The sequence below is a fragment of the Acartia tonsa genome, chromosome 9 (assembly GCF_053477335.1).
Source record: "Acartia tonsa isolate MP-2025a chromosome 9, ASM5347733v1, whole genome shotgun sequence".
NCBI classification, from domain to species: domain Eukaryota; kingdom Metazoa; phylum Arthropoda; class Copepoda; order Calanoida; family Acartiidae; genus Acartia; species Acartia tonsa.
The window spans coordinates 44,372,565-44,388,660 of NC_137268.1; the positions used below are offsets into that span (position 1 = coordinate 44,372,565).

General features: G+C 32.3%; 2 protein-coding genes across 4 annotated transcripts in view; one reads left to right on the forward strand and one right to left on the reverse strand.

Moving 5' to 3' along the window:
• Positions 1 to 16,096, reverse strand: part of Fntb (Farnesyl transferase beta subunit) — a 135,508-nt gene that overhangs the window by 99,017 nt on the left and 20,395 nt on the right. The window lies entirely within an intron of this gene.
• Positions 1 to 16,096, forward strand: part of LOC145327564 (uncharacterized) — a 32,458-nt gene that overhangs the window by 13,776 nt on the left and 2,586 nt on the right. The window contains exons 5-22 of the mRNA XM_080171104.1: positions 2,023 to 2,095; positions 2,481 to 2,549; positions 3,588 to 3,689; positions 4,112 to 4,160; positions 4,580 to 4,667; positions 7,091 to 7,178; positions 7,462 to 7,558; positions 8,050 to 8,153; positions 8,221 to 8,235; positions 8,361 to 8,631; positions 8,853 to 10,270; positions 10,519 to 10,776; positions 11,119 to 11,174; positions 11,373 to 11,472; positions 12,052 to 12,115; positions 12,310 to 12,389; positions 13,013 to 13,124; positions 15,225 to 15,330. Of these exons, the coding sequence (XP_080027230.1) occupies positions 2,023 to 2,095; positions 2,481 to 2,549; positions 3,588 to 3,689; positions 4,112 to 4,160; positions 4,580 to 4,667; positions 7,091 to 7,178; positions 7,462 to 7,558; positions 8,050 to 8,153; positions 8,221 to 8,235; positions 8,361 to 8,631; positions 8,853 to 10,270; positions 10,519 to 10,776; positions 11,119 to 11,174; positions 11,373 to 11,472; positions 12,052 to 12,115; positions 12,310 to 12,389; positions 13,013 to 13,124; positions 15,225 to 15,330 (3,150 nt within the window). The remainder of the gene's footprint in view (positions 1 to 2,022; positions 2,096 to 2,480; positions 2,550 to 3,587; positions 3,690 to 4,111; positions 4,161 to 4,579; positions 4,668 to 7,090; positions 7,179 to 7,461; positions 7,559 to 8,049; positions 8,154 to 8,220; positions 8,236 to 8,360; positions 8,632 to 8,852; positions 10,271 to 10,518; positions 10,777 to 11,118; positions 11,175 to 11,372; positions 11,473 to 12,051; positions 12,116 to 12,309; positions 12,390 to 13,012; positions 13,125 to 15,224; positions 15,331 to 16,096) is intronic.

Consider the following 16,096-nt stretch of genomic DNA (forward strand, 5'->3'; position numbering starts at 1 on the left):
CCTTGTTTTGTTATTATTTTTGTCCTTTCGTTACTAGAACAAAAAATGTATTACACATTCCAAAAGTTTTTTTGTCCTTAATAATGAAACATGCTTTAAAGCTAAATTTTTAGCGGTTTCCCTTTAATGCATAAAGAACCCAAAAAAAACACCCCTCCTTATCTAAAGAGTTCAAAAAAGAAGGAGTGGTGTTTTAATTTAGGTTAGGTTATATTGGCTACAAATAGAAGCCCCGCAGGGTTAAAAACCACGCCGGCATAGACTTCTTCAATTTTTAAATAGGGCAAAATAAAATGTACAAAGTATTGAGCATTTTGGGGTAAAATTTCTTGTAAATGTATAAGATACTTTGTCAATTTCGAATAGTATCGTTTTAAATAAAATCACTTAGGTAGAATGTAATAACCATTTTTTTCTATTTCTATTTATTCTATGTTAGAGTGTAATGACCCTACTATTTTCTATTCCTATCTATTCTATGTTAGAATGTAATGAGTATCACCTTTAATAACCCTATTATTTTCTATTACAATTTATTTTATGTTAAAATATAATGAGTATCACCTTTAATGACCCTAATATTTTCTATTTCTATCTATTCTATGTTAGAATATAATGAGTATCACCTTTAATGACCCTACTATTTTCTATTCCTATCTATTCTATGTATGAATGTAATGAGTATCACCTTTAATAACCCCATTATTTTCTATTTCTATCTATTCTATGTTAGAATATAATGAGTATCACCTTTAATAACCCTACTATTTTCTATTTCTATCTTATCAATGTTAGAATATAATGAGTATCACCTTTAATGACCCTACTATTTTCTATTCCTATTTATTCTATGTTAGAATGTATAATAAGTATCACCTTTAATAACCCTATTATTTTCTATTCCTATCTATTCTATGTTATTATGTAATGACTATCACCTTTAATAACCCTATTATTTTCTATTCCTATCTATTCTATGTATGAATGTGATGAGTATCACCCATAATGACCCTATTATTTTCTATTCCTATCTATTCTATGTTAGAATATCATGAGTATCACCTTTAATAACCCTATTATTTTCTATTCCTATTTATTATATGTTAGAATGTATAATAAGTATCACCTTTAATGACCCTATTATTTTGCTGTGACTAGACACAAACCTAATTTTGTCAGAGAAATGGATATGTTATCAAAAGAAAAAAAGTTTTACCTAAATTCTTTTCTTAATTTTCAATAGCTTAACATCTTATTAATATGTTTTTAGCTGCTATATTGGCAGCTGCAGCTTCAGATTGTCCAAGGGGCAGGTTTTTTTTTACATTTTGGTTCCCGATTAGCAAAACAGGGCGGTCAACTGTAGCTGTGAGTTGTTACTAATAGCAGCTGTTTATGGCTAAACAATCACTTAGAATTTTTTTTTAAGCAATAAACTTGTCCCTGACTTTAATATATTATTCTTAGCATTATCTGTCTTGTCTTTATTGTTTTTAATTTCATTCAATTACAATAATACAACTTTTTTGTTTTGCTGCATTTATTTATTTTCTTTGATTGTTTGCTCAATGTTTTACTTCATTGTGCCTTTGGCCTATCTCTCTCTAAGTCCCCAAAAGTATAGCATAAAATCATAATATAGCCTGTTGTTATATTTTCTGATTGGTCGAGTGTGGTTAAAAAGATCTTCTAATTTGAACCATCTTCAAATACAAATCAGAACGATGCCTGTTTGTCTGTGTAAAGCTCAAGATTTTAAAAACTTATTATGTTGCACTTTTAGAAAATATACCTGTTGTTGCTCTGTTGGTTTTAAGCTATTTTCCATTAGTTTGGGACACCCCCTCTCGAAAAATACAATACAAATGACCAATAATAGGCCAATATACATTTTATCATTGGTCATTATAATTGTATACTGGCCTATTATTGGTCATTTGTATTGTATTACGTCATTTTTTATTAAGCACTATAGGCTGCTTCATAGAGTATCTGCGCAACTCAAAATTTTGTTGTTTTCAGGATAAGTGTGCGCCCAAGTTTGTGACCAAGATTGAGGGCAATGCTGTCGAGGAGTCTGCTAGAATGTTCTTTGAAGGAATACAATACATTTTTATTGATAAACATTGAATATGAATACTTTATTTTTTGCAATTGATCAATTGTCTTCATGTCTATCTCAGAAACTATTTGATCCCCTAAATAGAATTTTTTAGAGGAATCAATAATTTTACTGCCTTGATACCATAAATTTTCATGCTCCTTAATTACTGATTATGCTTAAATGATTCAGATAGAAAATAAAATAAGTTGGTTGAACTTCTTCCAACAACTGAATCTAATTTGTTTTCTCTAAATGTCTATCTTAAAGTATGCAGATGATTTCAAAAATAGGAAATATTGAAATTGGGTTACAAGGCTTACCAGGGTAATTGAATAACTAGTAAATGATCATTAACAATAAAAATGTATAATTTTGAAAGGCATTGTGGATGCTCAACCTAATCCCAAATTTGCATGGTACTTTGATGATGAGCCTATAATTCCAGGTATCCTATGTACAAAAGTAACTGGATGTCTATCTGTATGTCTAGGTTAAATATTAATAATCTAACCCCTGGATTAATTTTTCACATTATCAGGAAACTTTTGTATTGATCCTTGACAGGTTTAAGGCTATTTGGTGGGAAGTTTATCGTGCCCATGAGGAGAACTAGCTTAACCCCCATAAAAATATGTCTTCCTTTTAAAATGACTTTAGTGTGAGGTGAGCGAAGTACTTGTAATGCACAGGGAGTTAATTTCTTGTTAATTTAGCATGCTAGCCTGGTAATAAATCATGCTGAAGGAAATATAGATTGTGGTTTCCCTCAAGGAGCCTAGTCGAGCGGAGAACCTTTCCACTGGTTCTAAATAAATTGAAAATAAAGGCACGGGTGCAGTCGCTTTTTCTGGTGTTAATTTGGGAAGACTAAGTTAGGTTAGCTTATATAGAGTACAGGTTGGCCCTGTAGGGTAGAATCATTGCAGAAAAAAAACTTCTGTGCTCGTTAGGCACTATAGAGAAAAGCACCATGTAATACATATTTCATTACTATCTATTTAAGGGCACAAGGGGTGGGAGGAGGCAGAGATCCATGATTCCAGGAAGATGTCAACACTTATACTCAAATAGTATTTATTCTAGGGCACAAGGGGTGGGAGGAGGCTGAGATCCATGATTCCAGGAAGATGTCAACACTTATACTCAAATAGTATTTATTCTAGGGCACAAGGGGTGGGAGGAGGCTGAGATCCATGATTCCAGGAAGATGTCAACACTTATACTCAAAAAGTATTTATTTAAGGGCACAAGGGGTGGGAGGAGGCAGAGATCCATGATTCCAGGAAGATGTCAACACTTATACTCAAATAGTATTTATTTAAGGGCACAAGGGGTGGGAGGAGGCTGAGATCCATGATTCCAGGAAGATGTCAACACTTATACTCAAATAGTATTTATTCTAGGGCACAAGGGGTGGGAGGAGGCAGAGATCCATGATTCCAGGAAGATGTCAACACTTATACTCAAATAGTATTTATTTAAGGGCACAAGGGGTGGGAGGAGGCAGAGATCCATGATTCCAGGAAGATGTCAACACTTATACTCAAATACACCAGGGAACATCACATGGGCAAATACACTCTAGGTTATTATTCATATTTAAGATCATGGAAATGTTTTTCAAAAAGCTAAAGAGAAGAGGATTAGAAAAACAAAAATACTTTTCAGGACCTGTAAAAATATTTAAGTTCTGGTACACAAATCAGAACAAAAACGAAAATTAAGTCCAAAATTCTTCTTCTTAGATTTAAAGCCTAAATTTCAAAATTATGCCCAACTTACATCTGAAAAATTATTCCTAAAAATATATCTGTAAGGGAGCCTTGCGCTTGAAATTAATTTGCCCAAACTCAATATTACAATTAATTACAATTCTTATTTTCTTTGCCATTTATGATAATTTTTACCTGTTATCAAAGCTGGGGTACATATTGAGGCAAAAGACTTTTTAGCCCATTGAAATCCAACTACGTTGAATGATCTTAAATGAATAGCTATTGCTTGTAGTTGCCACCAACCAGCTGGGAAGTGCAGAATGCACCTGTGATCTTATTGTCAGGGATATAAATTTATATTACTATTATTTGAAAACTTACATATTTAAAAATTGATTTATTATTGAGATAACCATGACCTAATTATAATTTAGTTAGTTAATATAAAAGATTTATTAGAAAAATGTCAAATTATTACATTAGATAAGGAATATGTGGATATTGTGAATTTTTATCGCCATATGTTGCTAATGTAGTCCTCAAATATCAGTCTATATACGTTACTGTGGAGGGGATGGGGTAAATATTAAGTTGGGGGAGTATTGTTAAATTAGCCAGTTTGGAGAAACATTTTACAATGGCTAATATCTCCATATCCCGTATTATTGCACTCTAAAAGCATGATTTTATTTTTTAGACGGTCATCTAAGGTAAATTTTTTGAAATAAAGTAATCTAATTTATATCTATTATAACGATAACAGGAAGAAACAGTTTCCTCCAGTTTTCTGGAAAAGATTGTACAATGTTTATGGTGATGATAATAGCAGATTTGTTGGAGAGGTTGAGGTATCCAACTAGTTTTCTTATTCTTTATCTATCTTGTTCATGAAGTTGGTGTTGGAATGCCATTGGAAAAGATTTTCTTTTGTAGAAAAAATATGTAAATCCATCCAAACCATTTAAAGTTTTTAGAATATGCATAAAATGTGCAAAAAGCCTTTCCCCCCCACTTTTTTGTTGTTTTGGAGCGTCTTTTTAAAAATTTCAACACTGTTCGGCCTACATAGATATAATATTTACTCAAGTCTCAAACTAATAATCACCCAATCACTTCATTTAACAATCTGTTACTTTATCTATCAATCTATCACTTTATCTATCAATCTATAACTTTAACTATCAATCTATCACTTTATCACTTTATCTATTAATCTATTGCTCTATCTACCGATCTATCGCTTCAATTACCGATCTATTACTTTATCTATCAATCTATCAATTCATCTATCTATCTATCTATTCATCTATCTATCTATCTATTCATCAATCAATCTCTTACTTCATCTATCAAACTATCACTTCATCCATCAATCTATCACTTCATCTAAGAATCTATCACTTCATCTACCGATCTATCGCTTCATTTACCGATCTATTACTTCATCAATCGATCTATCACTTCATCTATCTATATATTACTTCATCTACCGATCTATCACTTCATATATCGATCTATCACTTCATCTAATGATCTATCACTCCATTTATTGATCTACCACTCCATGTATTAATCTATCACTTCACCTATAGATCTATCACTTCGTTTATCGATCTATTACTTCATCTATCGATCTATCATTTCATCTATCTATTCATCTATCAATCTCTCACTTCATCTATCAAACTATCACTTCATCTATAAATCTATCACTTCATCTACCAATCTATCACTTCATTTACCAAACTATCACTTCAACTATCGATCTATTACTTCTTCTATCGATCTATCACTTCATCTATCTATCTACTACTTCATCTATCAATCTATCATTCATCTACCGATCTATCACTTAATCTATCGACTTATCACTTCATTTATCGATCTATAACCTCATCTTTCGATCTATCACTCCATTTATTAATACATCACTTTATCTATCACTTCATCTAACAATCTATCACTCATCTAACAATCTATAACTTATCTAACAATCTATCACTTCATCTATTGATTTATTACTTCCTCTATCGATCTATCACTTCATCTATCTGTTTTACTTCATCTATCGATCTATCACTTCATCTATTGATCTATCACTTCATCTATCAATCTATAACTTCATCTATAAATCTATCTCTTCATCAATGAATCTATCACTTCATTTATCAATTTATCACTTCATCTATGAAATTATCACTTCATCTAAGAATCTATCACTTCATTTATCAATCTATCACTTCATTTATCAATCTATCACTTCATCTATTTATCTATCACTTCATCTATCAATCTATTATTTCATTTATCAACCTATCACTTCATCTATGAATCTATCACTTCATCTAGCAAACTATCACTTTATCTATTGGTCTATCACTTCATCTATCAATCTATTACTTCATCTATGAATCTATTACTTCATCTATTAAACTATCACTTCATCAATGAATCTTTTACTTCATCTATCAAACTATCACTTTATCAGTTGGTCTATCACTTCATCTAAAAATCTATTACTTCATCTATCAAACTATCACTTTATCTATTGGTCTATCACTTCATCTATCAATCTATTACTTCATCTATCAATCCATCACTTCATCTATTGATCTATCACTTCATCTACCTATCTATCACTTCATCTATCAATCTATCACTTTATCTATTGATCTATTACTTCATCTCGCTGTCTATTACTTCATCTATCGATTAATTTATAAATCTATCACCTTATTTATCAAACTATCACTTTATCTATCAATCTATCACTTTATCTATCAATCTATCACTCTATCTATCAATCTATCACTTCATCTATCAATCTATCACTTTATCTATTGATCTATTACTTCATCTCGCTGTCTATTACTTCATCTATCGATATATTACTTCATCTATCGATCTATCAATTCATCTATCAATCATTAACTTTATCTATAAATCTATCTCTTCATCAATGAATCTATCACTTCATCTATCAATCTATCACTTTATCTATTGATTTATCAATTTATCTACCTATCTATCACTTCAACTATCAATCTATCAATTAATTTATCAATCTATCAATTAATTTATCAATCTATCAATTAATTTATCAATCTATCACTTCATCTATCAAACTATCACTTCATCTATCAATCTATCACTTTATCTATTGATCTATCACTTTATCTATTGATCCATCACTTCATCTATCTTTCTATTACTTCATCTATCGATCTATCTCTAAATCAATCCATCAATCATTAAGTATGTATATGTTAAGGTTGGTGGCTGGCCTGTACCAGATGTATACTGGTACAGAGTTACAGAAGATGGGGAAGAAGTGGAAGTCACTACAAAAACTCATACAGGTTATTTTTTGAAATTAGATTATTATAATAAAAAAGGACAAGCCAGATAAAACAACAATTAAAATAATACTAAAGCTATCTGGAAAGGAATATCAGAACATAATTCTAGCATATCTTTGTCTTTTTTTGTACTGTGAGTTTTTAAAAACATTCTCATCCAATTTTTTTGGAACTTTTATTGGTTTTATTTCTTTGTTAGACGGCTACAGATTCTTATTACTTATTCTTTGACAAATGCATTAAAATATTTTGATAACTAGAATTGTTAGACTGATTTATTTAGAAAACTGGAATGGAAATCCAAACAAGTATGTACCAGAGAGTAGGATTGAAGTGAGACAGTTGGATCAGATCAGACATGTTATCATATTTCATCATGCTTCAGGAATATACTTTATTTTAATTATTTATGTCTTGCTTAATTATCAATCTTTAGTTATTTCATCAATTGAATTCATAATCAACCAATCAATCTATTAATATCTATACAACAATAAAATTACCAGTCTGAAATCATTAATCTAAGTACCTACTGAATTATCAATTGTTTGATCTTTCTTTTATAAATAATTTTTTTCACTTTAGACCACACACTTATAGGACTGTTGGGAATAGGGGAGGAGGACTGGAGTCTCCCCTATAAATTTTAGTTTTAAGAAATAGATTTCTCTTTGGAGGGCGAAGAAACCCTCACCCAAAATATATCTTCCCTAAAACCATAAGAAGGTAGTATTATAGAAATTAGAGCTATATGTGATATATGATTAACTAGGATCCTTAACTACTGAAACAGACAGAAAACTTTTTTAAACGAATAACAAAAATAAAAGATCTTTTTGTTAACTTAAATTAGATAAAAGTAAATTACCTATTCAGATGCTGATAGTGGTCTTTATAGAGTAAGAGCTGTAAATGCTCTTGGTGAAGCAGAATGTGAGGCTGAACTTTATTTTGATGGCTGTACCACAGGAATCTAAGATTTTGATTTTAAAAATATGAAATGTAAAGATTTGGTTGTTAAAAACACAAATAACATTATTAGACCTTTTAAGGTTTAGTATAAAAATAAAAGAGAAATATTAATAAAAACTTTGTTTACGTAAATGAGTTTTAAAAAATCATAACTAGCCTTTGTATTGTAATTCCAACTGAATTATTGAATTACAAAATCTTAAATGAAAGGAGCTGAATTATATCTGCCTCCATTATGGAAGGAGAGAAAGCGTTTGACCTGGAAGGATGAAGATGCCCGCAAGAAACCATTTGTCGGTTTTAATGAGCCAGAACTGACTCCCGAGGAGTTGGCGGATATGAGAAAGAAATGTGGCGGAGTGCCGCTGAGTCGTGTGTGGGAGTACTTGGCCTCCCTCCCAGATTATGTTCCAACTGATAAGTTCAACAGGATGGAGAGAATTCCATTCAAACCTGGAGTTGATGAACATGACTACAGGAAATGAAATTTTACAGTTAGTCACTCTTTTTTACTGTATACTATTCAAAAAGTTCTGATTAGCAGAAATGCTGAAATATTTCTATTTATTTTATCTGTCCAACTATTTTCTTTGTGATTAGTGTTCTGATCTTTATAATTTGCAAATTAGGTTTATATTTTAAATATCACACTATTGGTTCAGTTATTTGTTTACAATACTTGTAAATTTTCATTCCCAACAGGCCTGGTAGAAAGGGAGGTAAGGTTAGCTATCCATCAGTGTTTAAGAAGGGAGACATCAAGCACTATGGATACAACAGTGACATTTCCGGAAGGATTCTTCCTGTCTGGAGAAATGTTAAGGATCCTAGGTCCAGCGACAGTTCTGAATTTCATTGGAAGCCTGTCCATCCTGATCTATATGTTCCAGAACAGCCAGCCAGGTGCCAGAGTCCTGATCCGCCCCCAGTCTGGGAAACTGAGGAAGATATTAAAAATTTGATTGCCTGGCTAAACAGTCTGGGCTGCAATGTCACTGCAACAGAGATTAGACAAGATAATATTAAGAAAGCAACTAAAAAATCCTCCAATACTCAAATGGAGCAACATTCTATGCAACAGGCTTCCGCAAAATCATCAAAAAAGACAAAACATGAAGGATTTAGTTATTTGGTCCCCAAAGAGTCTGATCAAACTGATACCTATGCTGCTCAATCCGCCAGAAATAAAAGACTACAAGAAAGCAGTGCCAGAAAAATGTGGGAAGAAAAACTAAATGCAAATACAGTAGGATCTGCTGCCAATGCTGCTGACTTTACCAGACAATTTATGCAAGACATGTATGAGCAAGATACCATGGCAGCTCAAGAATCATCAATGCAGCAACAGCAACAAGTTGTGTCTCAACAATATCAAGAATCATCTCAACATTATCATCAAGAGGTGTCCCAACAATATTACCAACAAGAAGTATCTCATCAACAAGTTTCCCAGCATCATCAAATTGATCCACCTGCCCTGCCACCCAAGACAAAGATCATGAATTCTCCATCAAGAAGTCTGTTCAGCCCAACTGAAAGCATTGAAAGCAATAGCTACAATGGAACAGCTACCGTCAAGACTGTAGAATTTCTTCCAGTTAAAGAAAAGGTCAAACTGATTGCTGCTCAGCAAGAAGAATTATTAAGAAAGGAAGAATCAGAAACTGCTTCAGGAGTGAGTGAAAAGAAGAAGGGAGTCAGAATCTTGCCACCCTCTCCTGTTACTGTCAGAAAAATGTCTGTGGATGATGAACTTTATCATTATGATGAAGTTGTAAAAAGATCCACCCCAGTTACTCAAGTTCTTGAGAAACACCAGGAGGCAAAAAATCTGATGGTGCAAGAGAAAATGGAATCCAGAAAGGATTATTCCAGCTTTGATTCCGCCATCTCTAAATCAGTCAAATCTGAATATAGCATGAGTTCTCAATATGAACAAAAATTTGAGCAGCAATCAAGTCATCAAGTTGCTGCCAAATCAATGAATTGGGAATCTGACAGTGTTATGTCAGATAAAAAGAACCAACAGCAAGATGCTCTGGATAAATATGCTATGGAAAAAGAACTGCCTAGAACTTTGGATCAATTGGTTGCTGATAATGAGTCAGTTACTTCTTCAGGTATGATACTCAACTTAACAATAATTTGAAAATATTTTTGTACTTTTCCTCTTAGCATAGCTTTATTTAGGTCAATATCTGAAATATAAATTATTAAGACAAACAGTAAAGGAAAAAAGATAAGAAAAAAGTTGAAATGTTGCTGTCATTGATATTAATTTTATATCTGAAAGAATATTGTAAACACCCTATGGAAATTTAAGTGTGTTTCACTCCTGTAGTTTATTTACTATCATAAAATTTTACAGGAACCTTTCAAACAGATTCCACCATGAACCAACAATATGCTCACTACACTGCAACTTCAGCCATGAAAACTTCATCAACTAGTGCAGCAATGTATCAATCCTCAGCAGCTGCAAGTACCTCAGCAATGTATCAGTCCTCAGCAATGTCAAGCAGCGCAGCAATGTACCAATCAACAGATGCTACAAGCAGCTCTGCAATGCATCAATCATCATCTGCTGCCAGCAGCTCAGCTATGTTACAGTCAGGACCTTTATCAGGTATAGAAATATTGAAAAATTGAACACAGTAATAGTGTCTGACTGATTATGACGTAACAAAAAAAAATAGTTAATGAGAGGCCGTTATTGACCAATGGTAAAATTTATAGTGGCCTCTCATTGGCTATTTTTTTTGTTACGTCATAATCAGTCAGACACTATTACTGTGTTCGAAAAATTAGTTTATTTTTAAAATGTAATTTTTCTCCATTATTTCTTTATTCAACCCTATCATGTTATCTTGTATTATTACTGGAATGTTTATCAATATATCTTATTTAGTCAATTCTTTATTTATCTCTCTGTCTGTTTAAATATATGTTTTTTTCTTTACCTTGTTAGGAATGAAACCTCTGCTTGAAACACCAGCAGAAGAATGCAGACGTTCATTTGAGCAGGTAAAAGTTAATAAGAGAAGGACAGCCACATGAAATTGTAGAAAAGCTTAAATATTTGGTGGAAAACAAAAAGACTATGACAAAGTTTCTTTGTAGGATATTTAGATTGTTGGATATTAAAATCAAAGAACCCATTGATTCATCAAACAAATGATTTTTCAATATTTAAACAAAAAAATCCATCTATCTTTATTACAGGCTGAGTTAGAGGCTATGGCTCTCGATTCTGAAACTTCAAGAAGCTTCTCCAAACAATCTTCTGTTGTGGAAACTTGTTCTACCCAATCATTTGTCATGCAGGAATAGAAAGATTAAATAGTTTATTTTAAAAAAACATTGAATGCTTATTTTAGTTTATCTCATATTATTTCATCATTCTTTCTGTAACAAAAAAAAATTCAAAGAGACCTTTTTTTTAGATAAAACTAAACTAAAATAGAAATTCCAAAAAATAAAAATAGAATTAAATTAGGCTGTAACAATAAGTAAGAGCTATTGAGTGAATAAATAGTTTACAGAGAATTGACATTTTCAGAATAATAAGCCATACCTACCTTCTTAAAAACTGCAAGGCCTTATTTCCTACTATAAATAATCAGGGATATAAAGGGATAAGACAGTGGCCGAAAAATTGATTTACATCCCCAAAGATGAAACACAAAACTACCCTTTCTGTAGATTACAATAAGAGGTAGAAACGTTTGGTCGATCAACTTACTAAACCAAACCAATCAAAATTAATTAAAGATCTCCAAAGTTGTTAAGCAAATGATTAAGAAAACGCTAATATAAAACTTTAGGGACTAGTGTAATAAAAAGCCCAATGTCCTATCCCTCTCTGCAAAGTAATTTAAATTTTAATCTTTCTCCAAAAACAAGGATCAACATCAGCAACAGCAGCACAGTGAATCAAGACTAAACAAATCAGAATCTTACTCAAGGCAAGTAACTTTGTGTTCATTTATTAGTTGCTACATCCCTAACCTATTGAGGAGGGCGGTGGAGGTCAGGATAATAGCTTAAAACCACCCATAGATATTTAAAAATACGACAAATTCGGATTAACAATTTCCGAGAATATATTTTGTTTTAGTTAAAAACATTTCTTTTATCATAGCATATATTTTTATTTTAGGAACCTGGATGCCTTCCAGAACTCGAGGAAACCTGTAAAATCCAGCTCATTTGTTAGGAAACCAGATACTTTTACGACAGGTAGGGACACCATGGAAACTGTCCCAATTTTGTATAACTTTTGCGGAACATGTTCCAGTTACGTCATATACGTTTCGGGAAAGAGAAAGGGAAGGGGGGAAGAAAATCTCTTTTTTCTTCCCCCCTTCCCTTTTTTTTCTTTCCCCTTCCCTTTCTCTTTCCCGAAACGTATATGACGTAACTGGAACATGTTCCGCAAAAGTTATACAAAATTGGGACAGTTTCCATGGTGTCCAGGTAGGCTCTTTTTCATCATCCACTTGTTTTTCTGGTCAGTTAGAGGTTTTGACTATAGACTCTCGAGGCTATACACGAGGGTGAAACCGCCATAGGACTTTTACGGATCTTAAAAGCGATTTTTGAGATTCTTTGCTTAAAGCAGATAAGCGCTACACGTCCGTGATAATAAAAGATCTAGCTAACCGTAGAAACAATAAGATTTCCCATCCTTGTGAAGCTTCTTTTAGGTTAGGGAAGGATTAGGATTTTTCTGGGTATGGCTACCTTACCACTTCCAAGTAAAATCGCGTTGAAAAATGTTTTGTATATACCTTTATCTTTCCAAAACTAAAATTAAAAGTGGAGGGTCTATTTACACCTCCCTCAAAATGTTAATTGTTTAGGAGAGCATTCCGGGGGCGCATATTCTGTACCCAACACCCCCATGTCCGGCAGACGAAGGCTGAGGATTAATCAGTCACCTAAACCCCCAGAGGAGAGAGAACAACAACCAAAGTAAGTTTTGGAATAGACATTTTAATATTTTGGAAATTCATAGCTAATTAAAAGAGTAAGAAAGAGAGATAATTAGAGAGATAGACAGAGAGAAAGAAAGAGATAATTAGATAGATAGTGAAAGAGAGATAGAAAAATATGAAGAGAGAAAGAAAGATAAGAAGAAAGATAAGGGTTAAATAGTGGCGTATTATTTTTTGTTTTAGCACTTATAGATCTTCCTTTTTTCATCTAATTCTTTTGTAAAAACCGGATATTTTGATACGATTTACTATTTAACTTTATAAATAAAAAAGAAAATATATAAATGAAAGTGCTTCATTTTGTAGGTATTCAAAGAACACTTTTTTAAAAATAAAAACAACTTAGTTCCTGAAATAAATATAGAAGTTCTAGATGAACAACACCTTATTGGACCAATGAAACAAAAACAAATAATCAATTGTATTATGTCAAAGAAACATATGTTGTTTGATATAAGATAAAAGGGGTATAGTCCCTTTCCTAACATCGCACCTTATGGGGCGATTCTTCGTATATTTCACAGTAGCTTTTCTCCTATTTCTAGCCCCTGCGGGGGGCTCTAACCCTGCGGGGCCAATTACCTAACCCAATATAACCTAACCTAACCTAACCTAAAATAACCTATACAAAGCCATTTTAAAAATACAACGAATCGCCCCTTATGGGGCGATGTTACGAAAGGGACTATTCCCGATAAAAGTCTTATTTGCTTTTAATTGGACGGATTAAAGTAACTAATTGAACATTTAGGGTATTACATGTATTATTCTTTTTATCATTTCATAAAAAAAATATTTCCGTTTTTTAAGATTAACTACTCTAAATAGAGCACTGTGGACTAGAATTGAATCAAGATAAAAGTAAGTGCCGAGCCTTGGGACCTATGTATGGTGAAAAAAGACATAAAACTATGATGATTCCAGGTAAAACCAAAATATTTCAGCGGGGGCTTTTTGAGAAAATTAGATTTGAATATTTCAAGTTCAATTTTCACTCCCTAGGAGATGCGCATAATCATGACAAGAAAAGCAAATATTATTTATTTTAAATTTTGAACAACTTTGCTTTTATAAAGTTCTTCATAAAACCACTCCTGAAGGGAGTTAATAAATGGCCATTTTTATCAATTGCTTTGCAAAGGTCACGAAAATTCAGCCTAAAATAAATCATACATAGAGAGGCTTTAAGAAGGACTTCATAAAAGCAAAGTTGTTCAAAATTTAAAATAAATAATATTTGCTTTTCTTGTCATGATTATGCGGCAACTCCTAGCGGGTGAAAATTGAACTTGAAATTTTCAAATCTAATTTTCTCAAAAAGCCCCCGCTGAAATATTTTGGTTTTACCTGGAATCATCATAGTTTTATGTCTTTTTTCACCATACATAGGTCCCAAGGCTCGGCACTTACTTTTGTCTTGATTCAATTCTAGCCCACAGTGAGAGTATTTCGTATCTGGTGTAAATTTTGGAGATACTTTTAGCCTAGTACTCTAACGGATTAGATAATATACCTTCGCCTTCTATTCATAAATAAAGGTTTCGAGATTTTTATTCAGTGATTTTACATTTTGAAGTTTAATCTGAAACAAGGTTATATCTATCTATCCATACATCTTTGTGATTTCTTCTTAAGATTTTTTTGTTCATTGATTAAATTGTTTAAAAATGTAAATGTTAGAGAATAAATTTATCTTCTGATTCAACTGTTATAATTTCATATTAACTTACTTGGATATACTATATAAGTTCAAAACATGATTCTTTTTTACCTTTTGACTTTGTTCTATAAAAAGTATAAAGAAGACATCATAGTGAGGGGGATGGGTTTTTTTTTATCTGTCCCCTAACAAATCTTGGGGTGCCGGAGGCACAAGCAAAATTTTTACTTTATTTTGTTCCATAGGGCCTCCCCCCCTACATAATTTTTTTCCCGTTAAGTTGGATGTGCCATTCAGGCATCTGCCAAAAAAAAACTTAACGTTCCAGTAAGTATCGATATCATATATATGCTTCGCAACACACACAAAGACTGACACACATCCTGTTACTTCTACTTAAGAATATTTGTTGTTCAGGTATAGAGAAAGCCCAACGGCCCCGTTCCAGCCCGGGTTCTACAAGAAGCCGCCAGAGGATCCCGACAGAAACCACATCTTCCAGCTGAACCAAAGATCTGGGAACAGGGTTGTACAATGACATGTCACCGATTTACCCTGTTAAGCGTTGTTGCTGATATTATATCAACATATAAATAAAGTCATCAAGTCGATTTTTAAGTAGAATTTCGCAATTTTGGTGTTGGGACAAAAGAACTAAAGACATCAGCCCTAATGGAAAATTGATCTAATGTACATAAGATTTAATGGACAAATGCCCTAATTTAATAAAAGGCCTAATAGAACAAGAGATCTAACATATTTTTCTTTGTGCACAACCTATTTGGGGGGCCATAACACTGCGTGGACTAAACCAAAAACTAACTAAATGTAAAGCACTAACAAATAAAATTAGGTCTTTTGTTCAGTAGGTACTTTGTCCTAAAGCTGTAATTTTGTACATAATTTCATCTTTTTAAGAAAGCATTTTGATAATATGACTGCCGTGAAAATTACCACCATATAATACTTATATAAAAGTGAAATGATGAATGTCTTTTTGTCTGGGCCTTAACTAACCTATATGTTTCTCCTTTACAGTAAAGCTTCCTATAGGTACAAGGAAGGTTAAATAAATGTAAAAGTTCCTAAAGAAGCCTCTTGTAGCAAAAAAATAAATTAATAATTAATGGGATAAGGAAGTTACTCGACAGGCCCTATTTCTACTTAAAATTGTAAAGGATTTTAGACAAAGGCTTTTAGGATAAATGGCGGTCTTGATTTGTAAAAAGAATTTATATTAACAAAACTTAAACATATTATACAAAGTAACAAGTTATATAAGTAAAAAA